We start from the raw sequence: 21,218 nt of genomic DNA on the forward strand, positions 1-21,218 counted from the left end.
TTTTTTAAATGTTCGTTTAAGAAGTTTGTTTCCAGGAATCTTTGAGGCGAACATATCACAGTTTGCAGGACGTGTTGTGAAGTGATTGCACAAATTCAAACAACTCCTCAGTCTCGTATATGATAATTTCTAACCATGTTGTTGAATTCCTTCCAATGCATGCAGACCCAAGGATCAAAATCGGTAATTAGATTGGTGTGATTCGTATGCAAAAGTATTAAGCCTTTTTTTTTTTGCTTTGCATCTGGTTGCATTTGTCCTGCATTTTTGTTCATGTTCGGTGTCGCCATTTTTATTTATGAAGCAAACGCCCTACAACATTTCATTATGGTGAATTGGCTCTACTATTTCAAACACAATTCAGGGCATAAAAAGGGCAAAACCTAATGTTGATTTACCTCACCCCGACGCAAATTCCATTTGAATAGTTGTATTGCGGTACCCGCTGCTACAGCCAACCGATCCCGTTAGCACGGTGGTCGAGTGGTAAGACGTCTGCACTAGTAAGCAGGAGGTTGTGGGTTCGAGTCCCACCCGAGTGTTTTTTCCCCAACTTTCACTCGGGAGGTAACCCACTGAGTAGACAGTGTTTATACGTCGGTGAAGGGCAAAACCTAATATTGATATATGTCATACACAGTGAGTTAAAGATTATTGCAACAATGAGACAATGGAGCACATTGACAGTTCAATTATCCTGTCTGCAGTATTAAAGCAAACTGTAAGCAAGCCCAGTGTGTTTTATGGATGTACATATGCATGTATCCAGGCTATTGGATGGCAATTAATGGAGTATCATAAGGGGTATATGTTCAAAAATGCTTGCTGGGTGGCACATGGTTTAAATTTAATAACAATTTGAGCAACTGGACTTAAATCTTTTCCCAGAGTAGTACCACTGGGCGAGTAACTTTATTACTCGAGTATTCACTAGTTGTTTATGCTACTCGTTGTTCTACTCGTGGATTTTCATCTACTCGAGTACTCGTCCTGGCACGAGTAGAAGCAGATACTCGTGAGTAGCAATTTAGGGTTGAGGGTTCACGGCTAAATATGTCTCCTGCGAACAGGGAATCACTCCCTCCACCTCTCTCTCCCTAGAATTCCATTCGTCCCAAAAAAAAAAAGAAGCAAAGTAAGGATATCTCAGTGCTTAAGAATGTGGTGTGGCTTGCAAGCTATTTGCTTGTTCTTCACATCATATTAACATGTATGTCATTTTTCTGCTTTTATGGGAATTCGGTTAACTACTCTTGAGTACTCGACTACTCGGGAGTAATTTCTTTGCTTACTCGAGTAGAAAAATCCACTACACCAAATTTTCCACATCTTATCCTGGATGGTACTTCATGTCAAGTGTTATTCGGGTTTTAGTCGGTCAGAGACCCGTGATATGACATTTTTTTCCGGACAAAGAGTCAAAACTGTTGTATTTTACTCGTGAAAGTCCAGTTGCTCAGATTACTATGTGGTCATGTCTACTACCTAAGAACATTCATAAGTGGTGGTGTTTTATTAAAGTCAGAATTAACACTTGCCAACTAAGCTACAAATGAAAAACTGTTCATGCTGTTTACAATACCGGATATGTGAGTGCATAGACTGGGCAGTTTTAATTGAGACAGTAACTGCAGATGTCAAGTTGGACTTTTATATGTACATCAAGAAGATTACTATGTTATTTTGGCTTTTTCACAGGGTGGTGAGTTCCAGGGAAGTCGCAGAGCTGACCTGGAGGAAAGAGGGAGACTGATTCAACTGGTTCAGGTGAGTCGTCCAATGATCCCTTGAAGTAGGAGTACTAGATTGTTTTTCTTTTTGGAGATAGTTTAGTCCATTGGGCAGAAAAAAGTTGAGATTGTACTGTCTCTCCCCCTACTTAGAAGTGGGAGGAAAATCTCTCCCCCTCCAGACCATGACCTGGGGAGTCAGGTTGGCTTAGCGGTACTTTCCTCGCCTTCCACCGCTGTGACCCGGGTTCGACTCCCGCCGTGGCCAATATGTGGATTGGGTTTTCAGTCCCTGCCTGATTCCGTGGGTTTTCCCCAGAATATTCTTCTGGGCTTTTCCTCCCACCTCTAAAACTGTAACTTCTTCTCATTGTCTTCTCTCCACAGGTTTCTTCAGGCTTGCGAGCTACAGTGCCTAGGGCGCTTTTCAGGAATCCTTGGTTTCATTACCAGAAATGATTAATAATAATAATAATAATACCCAAAGGTCAGGAATGATGAACTTGAAACTGTGTTCACAGAAATTGTTACAAAAACAACTTGCATTGATAGAAAATATTCAGAATTTTTTGGGGTGTGGCTACACACCGATTGGTCAATTCTATACAACTAATAAGTGAAATCTGTACTCTGATTGGTTGTTTCAAACAGCTTCAAGCGCAGGAGATAGAAGCCCTCAAGGAAGAGATCAGCTTACTGTCCAGGAAAGGTGGGCACATCTTACCCCCTACCCAGCCCCCCATACAGCAGACGTCGGCCCATGGCAAGCACCCACCAGGCAACCCCGGCCAGCAGTAGACTGATGAAACCGTTGCTTTACCACACAACCTCAAACTTCACTTCAAGATTTGCCAAAAATGTCTTCCCCACGTTTATGGTGTTACCCTCCAATATTCATTGGCATGTCCAGCTGATGTGCGCTACATGAAATCAACAGAGCAATGGTTAATCAACTTACATGGCGTAACACAGATGATTTGCCATTGGTTACTGTAATTTACAAGGATGCCAGTTTTTAGGCTGTAGCCTGAATTCAGGCTTTCCATCCCTTCGCAGGCCGGAAAAATAAATCCTCGTGTAGCATGCACAGGGAAATATTGTTTTGCAAGCAATGCTCCATGGCAGTCGCTAAGCTGGCTGACTACACGAATGTATAAATTGTAAGTTCAAAGTAGACAGACGTGTACATGTCTATGTACACATGTGGTACTGCAATGTGTTTATCGTTTTGCACATTTGGCCGTCTTTCACATGTCAAGTTTTTCAGGCCCCGGAGCCAAAACCCACTTGCATCCCCGAGTATTGAAGCCAAATTCCTATGGGTGGAGTCAATGTTAAAAAGGGGGGATTAGAATAGAAGCACACATACAGTCTGAAAGGGACTGTGTTAGTGGAGGAGATTCAAAGCGAGGCTGTACTTGCAAAAGCGAAGCCTCTCTTTCACTCAAAGGCCACATGGGTTTAATCTTCCGTTATTTTGCCATACTTTTTAGAAAAATATGATGAACAACAGACATGTATTCAATGAATGATACTGTTCGATTTTAATATGAAAACACTATCAGTACTCCAGGATAACACATTCAATTTCCAGAAGACATAGTCATTCACGAATCCATTATAGTCCTTTTAGGAACAGTAATTCCATTGTCTCCCTCATTTCTTTTTTACTTCCAAACTGTTAACAATAAATAATACATTTAAGGCATTTCAATATGTCAACTTGTTGCTAGCGGTGTATTCAAATAAATATATTCAATAATGGAATGTACAAGAGTAAAATGGGCTTCAGTAGAAAGACATTTAATTTTAAAGTCATTACGTACTGTAAATATACTAATATGCAGTGAATACCGTCCATCTTTAAATTTAACTGTAGTGTTAGAAATTTGTATCAAAAATTCTATGAAAGATGAAGCAATGTATTCCAGCTTTAGTTTTGTAAACATTTTATTCATTCCATCCAGTTTCAGAATTAGCTCTATATTTGTGCCTTCCCTTAATAGCAAATGTAATGTAATTTGTGATTTGCTTGCAAGAGTCTTCATGAAATTGATTAAATTATTCCGTCCAAAAAATATTCAGATTCCTGTGTCCTACAAAAGCTGCCAAAATCCATTGACTGGTTTTGCTTTAGTTTGATGATGGCAGGACTGTACTCGGCCAGAAAAATTAACATTTATTATATCTAAATTTCTGAAAATATATTTAATTCAGGTGTACTTCCATTGTACTTATATTTTGAGATGAGCAACTATAACATTGTTGTAATGCGAAATTTCCATGAAAGTAAGTTGTTAATTTTTTTTAGTTTTGATGCTTAATATTTACTGAATAAATGTTTCGTTTCTGTGCCTTCCATTTGATAAAATTGTGGATTGTTCATTTGAATGTCAATATTTTAACCACTTGACAATGGGATTATTTTTTTGGCCGAAAAACACCATTTCTGAAAAAGACAAAACACTTGGGCCAAATTTTAAAATCAAGTCAGACACCACGAATACTGGCTCTTCAGTCTTGAATCATTTGTACAATATTTGTACTATACTTCTCACCATATATCCATATTTTGCAATGCTCCGAGACCCTACCACTGAACGATATTTGCTACAAGGACAGGCCGTGTACAGCGACCAAGTTCCAGTTCAACACACAGCCAAGTTCAAGTTAAAGAAATCTCCATACTGAAGAAACGACCACAACTGTATTAAATACCTGGTAGAGATTGCTTAAACTTGCCCTTCAGGTTACCTTTCAAAACGCCATTGTTTTCTATTGCTTGTGGCTGGTTCCCCGCTGACTTCCCTCCAAAAATATATTGGCAATCTGGCAAGTGAATATTCTAGTCGACTCTTGTTAATACAAACTCAGCCAGACCTAGCCAAACTTTGTTATATCAGAATTTTGTATTACCGGTAACCAGTTCGCGCCGGGATTATTTTTGCCGAAAATTTCGATTTTTGAACAAGGCAAAATATAGCAGCAAACTTCTGATAAACAACCAAACGCCACAAATACTGATTCGCAAGAGCCATTTCAACAGTATTTGTGCGATATTTCTTGCTAAAAACCTCTACAAATTGTAGAATAGGCCGTGCACAACAGCCACAGACTTTACGGACTTTGTATGTGTGTACAAAAGACACGAGGGATTAGTGTGTTTAGACGTCACCCGGAGGCGAGTCGAGGCAATCTTGACGTTTTATCCAGTCAGCCATGCCTGTGTATAAAAACAGCCAGTGCATGTTAACACGGCCTCCGACGCGAACTGGTTATAAGCGGAGTGCCCGTCCCATTCATTGTGCACATAATATGCACAATCGAGACCAAGGCTTTACGTTTGCTATAACCAGAGTTTGTATTAACAGACTTTGTATTAACGAGAGTCGACTGTAGTAATATAAACTTCATAAGCAACTGCATAAAACTGATCAAAATGATGATCATGATCAACATGCTCAAATCCTTATATAACAGTCAACTTAGTGGCTCTGTCGGGCGGTTCGGTCTCAATCTTCATGAGAATGAAGTGTCCCCAGTTGGAGATGAACCCCTCGTCCCGTTCGGCCAGTGCTTCCCCTCGTCTGTGGGACCGCGCCGCCAGCTTGCGTTCCCGGTACGTCCAGTTGTGTGTGATCAAATGGAACTGTTCTAGAAGAAGCACCAAAACGCAGCACACGGCGAGCAGTGTGTAGATAATCGAGACAAATACAACGGCTGTCCTGGAGAGGCAAAAAAAAAATTAAAAAAATAAAAACCAAAATAACAGAAAGAAAAGCTTACAACTAAATTTGCAAAGCGAAGAGACTATGCATAGTCTTCTGTAAGCATATTGAGCCACCAGATATTAAAGACTTGCGTCCTTTAGCAACATATTACTATAATTGCTTCACAAGAATTGCTTTCTTTAAGCAAATAGTGGATTTTTTTTTGAATTGGGGGAAATTGCTTATCACAAGGCCAAAAAGCCCACTCCAGGTGTGGGCTACAAAGGAAAGTGTAGAGAAAAAAAAAGTTACGGACACAGGAGATATCTATTCAGTGGATATTGTTTATTTATGGTCAAAATTCTCTACAATTTAAATCCCTTTGGGGTTCATTTCATTATTTAAAATGTTGAGCAAGTTGATATTTCTTTTGAAGACCCTGACCACTCTAAGAAGCTTACTTCCCCTTGTCAAGGTGTTGAAATCAGTGTTGCCAAAACCTTTCCAAAACTTGAAGGTTTAAATATAAAAATATAAAAATATAAAAACTTGAGGGTTCAGGCATAAAAAAACAAAAGGAAGGGCTCATTAACAGTGTTCCCACATCTGTACCTTCTGTCTGAGTACACGGCAGAACAATCGGGCATATGATTCAGCTGAAGGGAGCAGAGATGATCCAGGGATAGGTAGGCACCCCACAGACCTCCCACGATGAAGAAGAGGGCCGCTAGTAGGAAGGAACGATGGTTGCCCGCACCAATGCAGCTATCAATCCTGTCCAACAAATAAAAGATTAAAAAACCCAAGTCAGAACACCAGGACCAATTTTGTGCCAACAACTTTTGCTTAGACAAGAAATGCTTAGATGAGTAACAACAAGCCACTTTCAAAAAGGAGTGCCCTTTTTTCAATTGGGCATGCTCCTTTTTTTTAAAATAAGGCTGAGCGTCCATAAAAAATTACTCGGCGCGCCGCGATCCGCTTCACTGCTCCCACTGCGCCGCACTGGCCCGCACTCCAGCTTCTCTCGGCCTGCCGATAGCACGGCGCCGTGCGGCGCAGGTGGAAAACACGAATAACAATAGGTGACACGGCTGAACACACTTAATACACACAGCCCGCCGCAGCGCGCCGACACTGATTTCTTGCTGTATGATGCAAACAAATCACCGTCTTGCAAGGTGCAGTTTAAATACACCGACACAATAGTTGCCAGGATTATTTTGCCAGCTTCTAGTAGAACTTCCACAGACAATCTCTTATCACCAAAGATATACATTGTATCACTTTTGGAGGAAGGCTGTAACGTTATTTTCTTTCTCGGTAGAAATATATTTTGATTATGTTCCAATTCCCAGGGTGGAATTTAATACGGTGCCGTAGGCCTACAGGGCTTGAATTGAACGACGGCCAGTGCCGTCGTTGCCTTCTTACTGGCCGAGGTGCCCCACAAAAAATCCCTGTCTTCAATTTTTGCTTAGACAAGAAACGCTTAGATGAGTAAATACAAGCCACTTTAAAAAAGGAGTGCCCTTTTTTCAATTGGGCATGCTCCTTTTTTTCATGTCCCAGCCTTGGTTGATTGAGCTCTCCCAGGAGCAAGGACAATTTCAGGGTGGGGGAGGGATGCCGGGGGGAAGGGAGGGACAGGCAAGTACGATGGTACAATTATATCCGCAAAACAAATAATAATTGGTAAATTTGTACATGCATCATCCACTGGATGTAAGACTGAATTGCGGAATGCGAGACGAGAAGAATACATCAGGAAAACTGATAAGCTAAACTGGCCTGTTTCAAGGCTTCACATGTTATAGACTTCTTATACCACAATTTGGTCTTCAAGCTTTTCTTCATGTGTTAAAATCCCTGTAGATTATTTTTTCTCACCATACACAATGATGATCCAACCTAAGCACACAGTGGCCACATATCCGGCAATGGCCCGCTCGCTCTGGTCTCATCAGCCTACAGACATCGCACCAGTCTTCTGATCCCTGATTGGTCGATTCGCTACACACCTGCAGCTCTCCACCAACGAGATTGCTCATCTCAATGACTGACGTCTCCTGATGCACGCACCCATTTTCTACATTGTTCAGATCGCCCTCATTAGAGATGTTTCTCTTCCTTTGCACTCCAAAGACACTTTCAGGAACAACCGTCGATTCCACCAGAACTTTAAACAGGTTTTTCGTCGCTGACGCCCCTGTTGGTTTGGCCACGACACCGGGGCCGTGTTTTGAGGCAAAAAATGCTATGAGGGTGAACATAAACAACACTGTCAAAGATATGAACTGAGTGATTTCGATTTTAGAACTGACGTAGAGATAGAACGTCCCATAGATGAGAAAAACGGAAGTGAGGCCCCAACTCATAAAAAACTGAGTTCGTTGTCGGTGACGTAAGACCAACCGATAGTAAAGCATAACCGCTACTGGTACAACTAGAAATGACGCCACTGTAGCGAAGAGATGCAACGATGCAATGTAAATCCATAGTGGGACCATGACCATTGGAGGTATAGCTGTCGTGTCCATTAGTTCATCGAGTCTCCTAGCTCCAGCCCCAAAGCATGTTGGGATACGTACACGATCACAAGCGACTTTAACGATCTTGACCAGGCTACTTTTTTCAATCCCTCTCCCCTTGAACAACCTGCAGGGAAAAACAATTCAATATCAAGAAATCCTTCAGAACCACATACAAATGTACAATTAACTGTCAAAAGAGACAATTCTGTAAATCAAGAAATAAACATTGTTTAAAATTGAAAATTGATTTCAAAATTGGCGAGTGAAACATTCAGTTCCCGAGGACACATGACCCCTTGAAATCTGGGGGAAAGCGAGAAATCCAGGATTCAGGAATTTATATGTAAAATTTTAACTTAGTCTGATGATTTTATTTGTATTCCCTTTATAGTTCAAATAGAAAAAAAAATCATACATAATATATCATACATAAAGGCTAGCTAGGGCCTACCACAGGAAATTTTACATTATCGTTTACATGGGATGTTGGTAGTCCGAGTAACTTGGACCCAACTTATCGCCTTTTTTAACATTTGGACATGGTCTGGCTATCGACTAGGATGTTGGTAAAACACGGAACGGTGGAACGGTGGAACAGTGACGGTGGAAAGGTGTCACGGTGGAAAGGTGTCACGGTGGACGTTGACGGTGGAACGGAATTGAAGACTAACCAAACATTATTTGTTAGCCCTAAACATGCTAAAAAAGTTAAATCATCATAAATCTTCATAAATATCCAACTTTTTTGTCCAGAATGCTGGCTGGCTGGCTGGGAGCGCAGTAATCTGTAGTGCACCTGCAGAATGTCATGTGGTAAGTATGCAAACACATGAATACTAGAAACCGGATTTTCTGACACTGTCACAGTGTCATGACCGCCATGACCATACGTACCTATCGCAGGTTTGATCCAGTTCTTGGCAGTCACAAAAGAGCGTCAACAAATGGCCTTTTTCACCACTATCACTGAGATATTCACAGCAACAAAGAGGACCTGACTCATCATCATCTTGAGCCCGGGCCATGACTTCTGTTTGAAGCGTCTTTCCTTCAAAATACAACTTTTAATTCACTGCTTTTAATTACCAGCCGCCTCCAAGGCACAGATGCGTAATATATAGCGCCCTCTATATTATGTCGCCGCACAATTAGTCTGATACCAGCCCATCGTTCAAAATGTGTGAAGAGCACTATTTCGTGATTCAGGGAACCGTCCGAATGATATTTCTTCTGTTTTGTCAGCTGTCACACTCTGCTTTTCTTGCGAAGAATTTTCATTTGTTGTAAGAAGTAAGTTTGCTGATGTTTTGCTTGCTTACAATTCTTATTCCGTATGGTCTGTCAAAGAAGTTGCTATTTATCACAAATTTACATAATTTTTTTCACGAGAAATAGAGAGATTAATTTACGAGTTTTCAGAGTAATGTTTTGGATGGCGTTTATTCATTTTGGAAGTGGGCGTGAACTTGTCGGGGGGGGGCTCAGTTCACTTTAAATTCAGTTTGAATTTGTTGGGGGTTCTTTAGTTTGTGAAATAAAATTTTCATTAATCATTGAATTTAAAGTTTGTATTATTAGGCCTAGTGGTGTTCCCTAATGTGGCGCACTTCGACGTTTACCTGACTTTCTTCGTGTAATTTGTTGCCAAACCTCTTTGTTGACAAATTCATGTAGTGAAATACTATACTAGTACTTTTACCTTATTATTATTAATGCTTGCTATTTAACCTCTGTAAACAATTTTGGTGTCATGAAATTTAATCCGAAATTCAAAAACGGTGGCATCCGGAAATTGGGCACAAATTTGGCTGAGTGTTCCCTAACGTGGCACACTTGAATAAATCTCGGAAAACGTTAGGGGCCGCGCCACGTTAGGGTACATCAACAATACGCCTTCTTTTCACAGAAGTCTGTCAAGACACAAGAATCATGACGGACTCTATGAAGTTGATTCTTGGGGACATCTGCTGCGGGATGCGAGATGCCGTTCTGGGGGCGCTCTTCATCTTCCGCGTCGATGCAGAGATAAACACGCTTGCCGAGGAGAGAAAAAGGAAACGAGAGGAGAAGATGAGGGAGTCGCAGCGGAGACCAATTCCCATCAAAGACAAAAAAGAGAGGTATCGAAAAGAAATTTCTGAGCTGAACTTTGATATGTCAAATGTGTGCTTAAACTTTGCATGTTAAAATGTTAATTTGTATTGATAACCAAAAAACTTTTGTTTTATTATACAGTGAACCCAAAGTAATGCATCGCATGTTACAGTGCTGTCTGCTAAACGGCGGTATATTCTGGCTCAGTATTGTTACCTTCAACAATCTGTTGTTGCCGTTATTACAGTACATCACCCACAAGATTATTGGTGAGTGCCCCCCCCCCCCCCAACCAATTCTGTCGATATATCAATATTAAATTAGGGTTTTGCCCTTCACCGACGTTGAAACACTGTATACTCAGTGTGTTACCTCCCGAGTGAAAGTTGGAAAAAATCACTCGGGTGGGACTCGAACCCACGACCTCCTGCTTTCTAGTGCAGATGTCTTTACCACTCGACCACCGAGCTAACGGGATCGGTTGGCTGGTTCGAATCTGATGTACATAGCAGCGGGTACCGCATAAACTATTATAAGATGGAATTTTGCATCAGGGTGATATAAATCAAATTTGATTTATATCACCCGACGCAAAATTCCATCTTATAATATCAATATTAGTTGATTAATCTATTTCAATGTGATATCGGCATCACCAAAATCATTAGATGCTTCTTACATTGAACAAAGACTTGCTCTGAGCTTGAGTCTCCCAAATCCAAGACGCACACCATGTGACATGCTCTTGGCCAATAAGGGGACAGAAACTATGGGTCAGGTTATTAAAATGACATTCTATTTGATTATCATTTTTCAGAATAATTATTTAAACATTTGACTTTCTTTCAGGTATATCTGGTCAGTCGATGTCCAACAGCACAGTATGGGCGTGGATGGGGCCCATGATGTCGTATACATTCGGCGCGCTGTGGGTTCTACCGCTGTTTGTTTTGAGTAAAGCGGTCAGTAGTCTATGGTTCCAGGTAAGTGCTTCTAAAGACAACATAACGGTGTTACAAACTCAGGAATCTGAAATTTATCTGCACAGTAACTAAGGCCAAAAAAAAAAATAGTTCTGCTTCCAAAAAAAAAAATTCAAAAAAAAAAAAAAAAAAATATTGAATAAATAAAAATAAAATCTTGTTGTCTTTCTGTCTTCACAAAATACCTCTCAACAACCCTTTTGCATAAAAAAATGCTTGCATTTATTTGTTTTCTTACTTACATTCGTTTTTTTTTTCAAAAGAAACCTCCGTTATTTTTACTACTTCGCAATTCGATGTCACGTGGCGACGACTGGTTCCCACTGCGCCACGCAGGGGCCAATTTAGAAGACATGATGAAAATGCGGTAACCAGTCCACAGCTATGCGACCGATAGTGCGCTAGCAGTGCAGGCCACTGTCAACTGGTCGGATTCGACATCATAAAAATGCCAAGAAAACACCGATGGAGAATGAACATTTTTGCAAGTTAATTTACAGATATTGATCTAGCTTGTCTGTGTATGTATTTTCTGTGTTCAAGAGTTCATTTTGAGATCGCACTACTCGTATTTCGAGTGATACATGCCGCGTGTTTTCCGAAATTTTTGACCGTAAAAACGGGTCTGTCGGCCCATGGTGGGCCGCTCGCCACACATGCACGCATCACACACCTCGGAGTTTTGGCTAGCTCCCCGCGTCTTGACTAGCGTTGTGCATATGGTGCGAACGACCGGAATTTTCCATTTTTTTTTTTAAATTATCGAACGTAAATATATTGACAATAATTAAAGGTAGGTTTTATTCACTTTTTGTTGCCATTTCATTTATAGCTTTCGTAGTGCAATGGAAATAGTTCAGGCTTAAACTTCGCATATTATTGAATACCCCATTCAATCTGCATAAAAAAAATTGGCAAAAAAAAAAAATTCCGACCGACCCTATTTTTTAAAGGCATGTAATCGGAAGCAGAACCCTAGACACTAATAAAGGCAAGCCCCTTCCTTGGCTCTTAGCAAAGTTTTTTTACCATAACTATAAAAGTTTAGCTTAGATTGGTTTTAATATATCACACGCCTGTGGCTACGGATGTGCAAATCCAGTATCCCCCTAACAACCAGTAAGTTCCTCTATAACCCCAAACTGCTCTGCGTGTTACTCCGTGTACATTTAAACCGCCTCAGCTTACGTTTGGTTTTATTCATTTATCAGGGAATAAATTCAATGTAATACAGTGTAAAATAAGTTCTTATGTGTCAAAGGATATTGTTATACCTCTTGTCTTGAATACTGTATTTTCAGTGGCCCAGAACGATCACGTGTTAAGTTTATAAAAAGTCATGGCACACCTCCCTGTGGGATATTACGTACGTACGGTATGGCACGTACGGTACGGTACGTCAAAATCCAAAGAATCCAAGACAGAGGTATAACAAATTCGCTTCGGGTGCTATGCACCCCTCAGGTGTTCAAAACGTCATATCCCACATCAAAGCAGTCAACAATTGTTAACTGTTTTTATTTTGCCCTATTTTTCTGTGTAGGATATAGCTGATGCTGCATACCGCAAGTCACGCGGCCGCCCACAGCTCCCTAACCTGAGTGAACTGATTGCAGATATGTTGTTCAGTCTCCTCATACAAGCACTCTTCCTCATACAGGTATGGTCACCCTCGCACAGTACAATGACTGAATGATTTGGGAAAGTATTAACCCTAACTCTTTAGGCCTTTTTGCTAGGATGTAGCCTCAGTCCTGCAAAATCCTCCAATTGGCCTCATGGAAAAATAGCATATAGCCGCAATCCTGTAAATTTATGCATTATTTCTTCAATATGGTTCGTGGAGGGGTGACCACTGCCTGAATCCTGCAAAATCCTGCGGCAGTGACTGTCCATATGTTGAGGCTTGGCCAGTGCCATCCTGGAGCAGTAGGGAGGACTCCAGGCCTATATTTTTGAATGGATGAGCAAAAACAACACAAGGTCCGGCCCAAGACCTTGACACAGTGCATCCTACAAAATCAGTAACGCACTTTTGCCATGTAACCTCAATCCTCCAAATTCCTCCACTTTGGCAAAGAGGATTTTGAAGGATTCAGGGCGGTTAGGGTTAAAGTCATCCTAAACAACACAGGATGGATGTGACCGCAGATGATTATACAGGGTGTCTCAAAAAAAAGTATACACTTAGAGAAATGTATCAAAAACGGATATTTTATAATTTTCCAAAAATCTGTCACTAATGATTGATGGACCAAGGTCTTATGCTTTAATTGCCACCATTTCAATCCTCAGCTGTTCCGCATGAGTGAACACTAGCTATTTACTTTCATCAGATTTGAATTGGCTTGCGCACAGAAGTGCAAGGGTTAAAACAGAATCAAACACTGTGGTAGGTAAGTTTAGGCATGTGATTTGTTGCTCACAAATTTTCAAGGAAATTGGATTAACCCTTAGTCCTCCACAGGCCCACCAAGTTTGATCTCAGGATGCGCCTTCCTCAAAACAAGTCAATGATTAGGTCTAATGGTAATCGTCACAAGGGAATGCAACGTTTGCACTTCAAGCATTCAGTCTTCGACGTGGCCTCCATTTCTTTGGACACAGACTTCTGCCCTCCTCAGCATGTCATAAACAGCACGCCTAATCATTGCGGCATCCTGCCTCACAACAGCAACCTCGGCAGTAACACGTTCTTGCAGGTCATCCAGGTCTCTTGGTGGAGTGTTGTACACCATAGATTTAAGATGGCCCCACAAGAAAAAGTCCAGTGGGGTAAGATCGGGCGATCTTGGTGGCCACTCGACGGGCCGGTTCAATGCGATGACGCGATCGCCAAACAATTCGGCGAGACGTTCAGTCACGATCCTTCTCCTGTGCGGTGGTGCCCCATCTTGCACCCACCAAGCACGCCTAAACTGTCCATTTCTTCTGCCAGGACGATATCGACGAAAATCATTGATGGCTGGCACGACATCTTCATTAATCATGTGCAGGTATTCATCACCATTGATGTTGTTCCTGAAGAAGAAGGGGCCAATGATTGACCCATTTCCAAGCAAACCAATCCAGACTGTCAGTTTGTGCCTGTCGTTATTTCGTTGGAAGTCAAAATCAACAGGTTTTTGTCCACGTGGCTGATACTCCCTTACGTTGTGGGAATTCACCATGGCGTTCAAGGAAAATCCGGCCTCGTCACCGATGATTAAATCATCAAGGAACCGTGGACCCTGTGCCAGAAGCCATGTACAAAATTGACGCCTCCTCTGTGGATCACCGGGCAGGAGTTGATGCCGTTTGATGATTTGGTAAGGGTGTAGATGCAGATCAAGGTGAGTAATCCTGTTGAAGGTTGCCGGGGCCAACCCTACCCCATTACGACGACAGCTTATCCTCCCGTCATGCCTGCCACCTGCATCTGCTTCTTGCTGTGCCTCCAGGACATCACGGACAGATTGGATGTTTGCAGCAGATCGACCAGTTCTGGGTCGACCAGAATGTTCCTTGTTCAGATTCCGACTTGTCCCAGTAGCCTGGTACTTCCTAACATTTTTGTAAACTGTTACTCGTGTTGGACAGCGTACATTTGGGTACTCTTGGCGGAACCTTCGAAGCACTGCAGAGACACTGTTAGTACGGTGGTACTCTCTACCAAAAATGATCTCTGTTGTGGTGTGTACTGTGGACGAACCATGTTGTACTCAATTCAAAGCAGAAATGTAGGGATGTACAAGGCAGACCCTCAGTTTTATGCCATAGCATGACACTCTGTTATGTAACATCTGTTATGTCACGGTTCCTTGATGATTTAATCATCGGTGACGAGGCCGGATTTTCCTTGAACGCTTGGAAATGGGTGAATCATTGGCCTTTTCTTCAGGAATTACATCAATGGTGATGAATACCTGCACATGATTAATGAAAATGTCGTGCCAGCCTTCAATGATTTTCGTAGTTATCGTCCTGGAAGAAGAAATGGGCAGTTTAGGCATGTCTGGTGGGCGCAAGATGGGGCACCACCGCACAGGAGAAGGATCGTGACTGAACTGTTGGCGATCGCGTCATCGCGTTGAACCGGCCGGTCGAGTGGCCACCAAGATCGCCTGATCTTACCCCACTGGACTTTTTCTTGTGGGGCCATCTTAAGTCTAAGGTGTACACCACTCCACCAAGAGACCTGGATGGCCTGCAAGAACGTGTTACTGCCGAGGTTGCTGTTGCTGTTTATGACATGCTGAGGAGGGCAGAAGTCTGTGTGCAAAGAAATGGAGGCCACGTCGAAGACTGAATGCTTGAAGTGCAAACGTTGCATTCCCTTGTGACGATTACCATTAGACCTAATCATTGACTTGTTTTGAGGAAGGCGCATCCTGAGTTCAAACTTGGTGGGCTTATGGAGGTCTTGGGGTTAATCCAATTTCCTTGAAAATTTGTGAGCAACAAATCACATGCCTAAACTTCCCTTCCACGTTGTTTGATTCTGTTTCAACCCTTGCACTTTTGTGCGCAAGCCAATTCAAATCTGATGAAAGTAAATAGCTAGTGTTCACTCATGCGGAACAGCTGAGGATTGAAATGGTGGAAATTAAAGCATAAGACCTTGGTCCATCAATCAGTAGTGACAGATTTTTGGAAAATTATAAAACATCCGTTTTTGATACATTTCTCTAAGTGTATACTTTTTTTTGAGACACCCTGTAGTATGTTTTATTACCAAGTTTTGAAAAAAAAATTAATGGGGAGTAATTGTTGTTTCTCTGTCTGTAGAGCATGGTTGTAAGTCTAGTACCAATAGCTGGAGTGGGACAATTCCTTAGTCTGATGCATCTATGTCTGCTCTACTCGCTTTATTCATTTGAGTACAAGTGGTTCAACATGGGTGAGTTTGTGCCATTCGGTCACTATTCTTTTCCTCCTTGTGCATTTAACTCATTGGCGCTTTGTACAGGGTGTCTCTAAAGAAATGTAGCAGTCAATCCATAAATATTAAAAATACTAGCGCTCTCTTTTTGCAAAACTCATCTGTAGACTCTGAAGGCGTAGTAAAAACTCTACACAGTGGTTTTTATCCCATCTCATTTGGACACCCCAGTCCAGAGATACAGCTCATTAAATGACAGGACTTGAATTCCAAGTTGGGCCACTTGGTATCTAATGAAAGGCATTCACATACCAAGAAGGGGAAGAAAGTGGCCCAAACAGATTTGACAGTCTTTATGATGGTCCAAATCACACAGAACAAAAATCCTGTTAAGGGTGAAGAAACACACATTATTGCATGATATTTATTCTCTAATGAATCCATGAAATAATAGAGTGCTATAGGGCGCCTTGGGGCAGTTCAGGGAGATAACAGGCAGGCCAGTTTGAGGCAGTAAAGACACTTTTTGGGTTTATTTCTCCATTTTGTAAGATTCCCAAGGATAAGAGTACCCACTTTGGTGCTACAGCTGCCTGAGTCACAAGGGAAAGGTTAAATCTAGTCGTTAGAAATTCTAATGATGAGAATTACAATAAATCCAGCCACATCAGCTACAATTGAACAGATTTTTTTTATTAATACTTAGTAGAACAAAAACTCCATCTTGCAGAAAACTGTAACGTGCAAGTCCAAATTGACACCAAGGGGACCAAAATAATTGTTGGGGTTTTTTTTGGGGGGGGGGGCCTCACAATTGACTATTAATTTGAATGTTTCTTGCTCCTGGTAGGATGGAGAGTCCATCGACGTCTTGCCCAAATCGAGTTCAACTGGCCCTACTTCTTTGGGTTTGGCCTACCCCTAGCTTTGCTCACCTCCTTGCCATCCTCGTACATCATCCGTGGTTGTCTGTTCTCGATTCTCTTCCCGCTGTTCATTATCAGCGGCAACGAGGCAGCCACCCCAACCCAACCGTGGTAAGTTGCCAGTGAAGACTCCATTCGGAAACAGTAGAGGGCGCTGTGCACTGCGGTGTGCATATGTTTAGAGGTTCACTCGGTGGTGAACTGGGTTCCGATTTTTTAGGGGAGGGGAACTTAGAGGGGGGGGACTCATTTTAGCCTTTACTCAAACTCTTGGCAGGGGTGGGGCAGGGGCCTCAAGGGGGATGAAGTAGAATCCCATGACACCCCCCCCCCCCCCTCACCCCCTCCCCAGTTTATATGCAACTAGGTTCACGCAGTTGCGGCACGTGACATTTCATCTGAATTCAAACAACCCTGTAGCTTGTTTGCGTGAGTACAAGTTAACGTTGCCCTTGAATTGTCTATGTCTCATTCCAAGGGGCACCAACTAATGTTGTGATCGACGTACCTGTCACAAGTCCATCACAAGACCGGTCACAAGTACATCGCAGATCAGTTCACAAGTAAAGTCACAAGTAAGAGTGGATGAACAATAACAAAGGAATGCCTTTGTCACTGTTCACTGGAATAGCTTGTGAGTTGACTTGGGACTGGATGATATGTGAGTGACTTGTGATGACTTGTGATGGACTTGTGATGGACTTGTGATGGGCTTGTGATGACTTGTGATGGACTTGTGATGGACTTGTGATGGACTTGTGATGGACTTGTGATGGACTTGTGATGGACTTGTGATGGGCTTGTGATGGACTTGTGATGACTTGTGATGGACTTGTGATGATTTGTGATGGACTTGTAATGACTTGTGATGGACTTGTGATGGCTTGTGATTTATCACAACTTCACAAGTACCTTCACCACAAAACTGCAACAAATCCCATTCACAGTGACAGTGGCTAGGCACCTTTAGGCCAAAAAAAAGAGGCTTCGGTTTCTAGTATGCGCGCGCGTAGCCGTAGCCATGCGCGTCGGCAAAATGAAAAAGGTTTTTTTTCAATAAAAGATGATGTCTCAAAACCGCCAAACTCACTGGTTTGACTGGAATCCTGCTGCTGCACAATTTTAAGGTGTTTTTAGATAGGGTTATCATCGAGAATAAGCTTTATGTGGCCTCTCCGGACTCCCATATATTTGCACTAAGTTTAGTCGGGCACCATTTGCAGTCATCAGCCGACATTTGAAGCAAAAAAGACAGGTAAAAAAAAAAAAAAAGCCGCGTCGCCACACCACTTTTTGGGCAAGCTCCATACCAGAAACCGGAGACTTTTTTTTTTTGGCCTTACCTTTCATATCCTGAATTTTGAAGGATATTAAAGGGTTAGGTTTCATAAAGCAAATCCTCATTTTGTAAATCATTGTAACTGTCTCTTTTCTTGTTTTTTTTTATTGCAGTGATTTTCCCCTCCACGTCTTCTCCCTTGTGGTTGAGATTGCCAACAAGATGTTCCACAGAACGGTCCAGAGACCATCAAAGAGTCGCTAGCCAGGGACGCCGAAGAAATAATACTCAGTTATTTTGCTAACATTGCCAATGAATGATATCATCTGCCGATCCGAAAGACACATGTACGACGCGGAGTTTGATATCAGTTTTGGGGGTTTTTTTTCTCGATGCACTCTTTCTTGCCCGGATTATAGTCTCAAGGTTTATAACTATTTGTATGAACATCGGTGAGCTTCCGCCAAGTAAATTTACAGTCATCTTGTGAAGGACTACAATCACAAGGTTTGATCTTTTGTGCCACTTTTATGGATCTACTTTCACATTTCAATTTGCTAAATTCATTAAAGGCATGATGGATCTCTTGCTTTTCATACATTTTGTTGTTTACATTAATAACACCACTCAATACCCAAAGAAGATTGTTCAAAACCTAACCTGTTGAAGTTTCATCTCAGTGGATCATTACACTTTTCGAGAAAACACTTAACAACCATGCACAAACTGAATCACAAATCACGATTTCGTCATTAGAACTCTTTATTTGAACGTTCATACCATTGCGTGATTGTAAGAAATCAACTACATTTCTTGATTTCTTCTAAATTACAGCAAGTCAGCTGGAATAATTGTCACGGGGTGTTTAGAACAAGTACGATCTTTAATCCAAGTAAGCTTGTCGATAATAATTTGCTAGGTTACTCTTGGGGTAAATGCCAATGATTCTATATGCCTTTAATTAAAAAAGACTAGATTTTTCTCAGCAAAAATAGGAATAGGTTACCGTTGAAAAGAGGCATGCAATATATATTTCTGACTGGCTCTCCGCTGTTGTTTGCTTAGCACTTAATATGCTTAGCAATTATTTCCTGGTCACCAGCTTCATAAAACCTTCGGCCAGTTTCACAGAGCTGCTAGAAATTTGCTAAGCGCAGAAAATAATTGCTTAGCCGAAATGGGTAACCAGCCATTATGCAGTGCAATATGTATTGCTTGTCACTGGTATTCGGCTGATTCTTGCTTAGCTCGTAAATTTGCTAAGCAGAATTTTCTGCTTATAATCTGTACAATTTCCTGATGCTGGTCATAGAACAGCGTTCATTATGAGAAGTGATAACCTATAAGCAGGAATACTGATTGACTGAACCTATTGGGTTTTGTGTTAATTTCTCGGTCTCGTTATTTTTTTTTCTAAAGTTTTTGGTTCTCTAGATTCATGATTTTGGAAGTTTGGATGAATGATTATTATAATCATGACCATGCTTAATACTATGCAATATTCAAAACGTGTGACTTTATTGTAAATATTAACTTTTAAGTGTACATTTGTTATCATTCTCAGTAAAGCCTGAATTTTCATCAGTTTTATTTATCGCTAAAATAGAATTGAAAAATTCTGTGAGTAGCAATTAAAAATGTCAGATGTTTTACTTGTAATTTACTGATTTGAGTTCAAACTGGCACACACAGTAATCAGCCAAAGACTTTTGAAATATATTATGCTGCATGTTTTAGAGAGATGTTGAAAAAAAGAATGACAAGAGTTTTTTGTGTGATGACAACGCACCCTATATTTTTCCTTATTTCCTCATTGGTGCAGCTCAGTGGTGGTCCTGCCTTTGTTGGGTATAAATAGAGTTTTTGTGTGACGGACAGAATTGATGGCTCATGCATGTGGTAATGGCATGGTTAAAAAAAAATTGCGTTGCTTTTATAGCGCTTCATAACAAAGGTCTGAAAGCGCTTTACAATATTACCTCTGTTCATGAGACCATGAGACCTTTTTTTCTGCAGCACCTCGAGATTGGTGCAATCTATTTACCCTTATAGCACGGCAGATAGGTGAGGGGATTGTTCCTTTGATGGTACATGTGTCCAAGCATAGAATTTGGCACACAGTCAGAGTATGCCACGAGAAAGATATTTGGCTATAGGGCCATCGCAGATTTGTCTTTTTAAAAATATAGGTAGAATAACAAGCAATGATAGCCATTTTGAAAATTTTGAAAATTGCTTGTTATTCTACCTACATGCATATTTTTTTTCAAAGGACAAATCTGCGATGGCCCTATAGCCAAATATCTTTTTTTCATGACATACTCTGACTGTGCCAAATTCTATGCTTGTATCATCAAAGCATGGCTCCATCACGATCAAAGGCACAATTCCCCCACACAATTTCCCCTATCTGCCCCACTTTTACAGGTATCTACTTGCATTCCTGGGTGGAGATACAGATGCAATTGTAGTAAAGTGTCTTGCCCAAGAACACAAGCATCACGTCCAAGAACACTAACAGACTACGGCGCTACAACGCACCATTGCGCCCGAAAAATAACCACCACCACCTCGACTAAGTTACCAAGCATATCTTACACTAGTCTTGATAGTTATCTGAATTAACAACAAAACGTGATCTTTGACAATGCAATTTGTGTTTTAATGGCGTGTGAGCGTCTTGTACCTTCTCGTAGAAATATCTTTGAACTTTGAATACAGGGATGACGAACATTTTGCGAGAAAAAAAGGCTTTGCCCTTTATTCATAAATTTAATGTTAGCTATTTTAACAAACTGTTGTTGAACATTGTTGATTTTTTTTTTAATAGCGATTCAGGATTTTTACATGTACATCATGTATATCACTCTATTTATTTGGAAGAATAAGACTTTGTTTTCGAATGATGTAAAATCTACTAATCACCGTGTCTTGATTCTGTTTGGCGTTTTGGATTACTCTGTCTTAATTTTACGGCCGGAGTATGGGAGGATATTTTATCGACAGTTCTGAAATGAGGAAATAGCTAGTTAATGTTCCCGGAAAACCCAAAGTTCTGATTTTCTTTATTCGGAATGTTGGAGACATTTTAGAATTTAGAA

At 41.2% G+C, this 21,218-nt stretch overlaps 3 protein-coding genes across 7 annotated transcripts in view; 2 read left to right on the forward strand and 1 right to left on the reverse strand.

The window, feature by feature from the left end:
- Positions 1-4,096, forward strand: part of LOC119729462 (cilia- and flagella-associated protein 44-like) — a 39,116-nt gene extending 35,020 nt beyond the window's left edge. For 2 of the 4 annotated variants that reach the window (XM_038202026.1, XM_038202028.1), the window contains 2 exons: positions 1,699-1,767; positions 2,382-4,096. In XM_038202026.1, coding sequence (XP_038057954.1) covers positions 1,699-1,767; positions 2,382-2,528 — 216 coding nt within the window. In that variant the 3' untranslated portion in view covers positions 2,529-4,096. Of the gene's footprint in view, positions 1-165; positions 217-1,698; positions 1,768-2,381 lie in introns of those variants that run through there. The other 2 variants (XM_038202027.1, XM_038202029.1) reach the window with 2 other exon arrangements.
- Positions 4,097-4,956: 860 nt separating this feature from the next.
- On the reverse strand, positions 4,957-9,088 carry LOC119729668 (palmitoyltransferase ZDHHC23-B-like). The gene is made up of 4 exons (XM_038202335.1): positions 8,869-9,088; positions 7,331-8,098; positions 6,053-6,214; positions 4,957-5,455 (listed from the first exon to the last, which is right to left on the reverse strand). Exons 1-4 carry the CDS (start codon positions 8,997-8,999, stop codon positions 5,200-5,202), a joined length of 1,317 nt encoding a protein of 438 aa, XP_038058263.1. The 5' UTR covers positions 9,000-9,088; the 3' UTR covers positions 4,957-5,199.
- Positions 9,089-9,107: 19 nt separating this feature from the next.
- Positions 9,108-20,276, forward strand: LOC119729669 (etoposide-induced protein 2.4-like). 2 transcript variants are annotated; one of them, XM_038202336.1, is made up of 8 exons: positions 9,108-9,264; positions 9,881-10,094; positions 10,210-10,337; positions 10,918-11,051; positions 12,595-12,711; positions 15,819-15,930; positions 16,763-16,949; positions 18,291-20,275. In XM_038202336.1, exons 2-8 carry the CDS (start codon positions 9,904-9,906, stop codon positions 18,379-18,381), a joined length of 960 nt encoding a protein of 319 aa, XP_038058264.1. In that variant the 5' UTR covers positions 9,108-9,264; positions 9,881-9,903; the 3' UTR covers positions 18,382-20,275. The 2 variants fall into 2 exon arrangements, with proteins under 2 accessions (XP_038058264.1, XP_038058265.1); XM_038202337.1 differs by having other exon boundaries at positions 9,124-9,257; positions 18,291-20,276.
- Positions 20,277-21,218: the final 942 nt, after the last annotated feature.

This window comes from Patiria miniata, unplaced genomic scaffold (genome assembly GCF_015706575.1).
Source record: "Patiria miniata isolate m_02_andy unplaced genomic scaffold, ASM1570657v1 HiC_scaffold_21, whole genome shotgun sequence".
NCBI lineage: Eukaryota > Metazoa > Echinodermata > Asteroidea > Valvatida > Asterinidae > Patiria > Patiria miniata.

Excerpts from the sequence above, each read along its gene's own strand:
- LOC119729668 (XM_038202335.1), bottom strand. The coding sequence starts at position 8,999 with ATGGCCCGGGCTCAAGATGATGATGAGTCAGGTCCTCTTTGTTGCTGT. Across the intron at positions 6,215-7,330 it reads TTGGATCATCATTGTGTATG|GATTGATAGCTGCATTGGTG; the intron begins GTGAGAAAAAAT and ends TTTGTTGGACAG. Across the intron at positions 5,456-6,052 it reads GCCGTGTACTCAGACAGAAG|GACAGCCGTTGTATTTGTCT; the intron begins GTACAGATGTGG and ends TTGCCTCTCCAG.
- LOC119729669 (XM_038202336.1), top strand. The coding sequence starts at position 9,904 with ATGACGGACTCTATGAAGTTGATTCTTGGGGACATCTGCTGCGGGATG. Across the intron at positions 15,931-16,762 it reads GTACAAGTGGTTCAACATGG|GATGGAGAGTCCATCGACGT; the intron begins GTGAGTTTGTGC and ends TGCTCCTGGTAG. Across the intron at positions 16,950-18,290 it reads GCCACCCCAACCCAACCGTG|TGATTTTCCCCTCCACGTCT; the intron begins GTAAGTTGCCAG and ends TTTTTATTGCAG.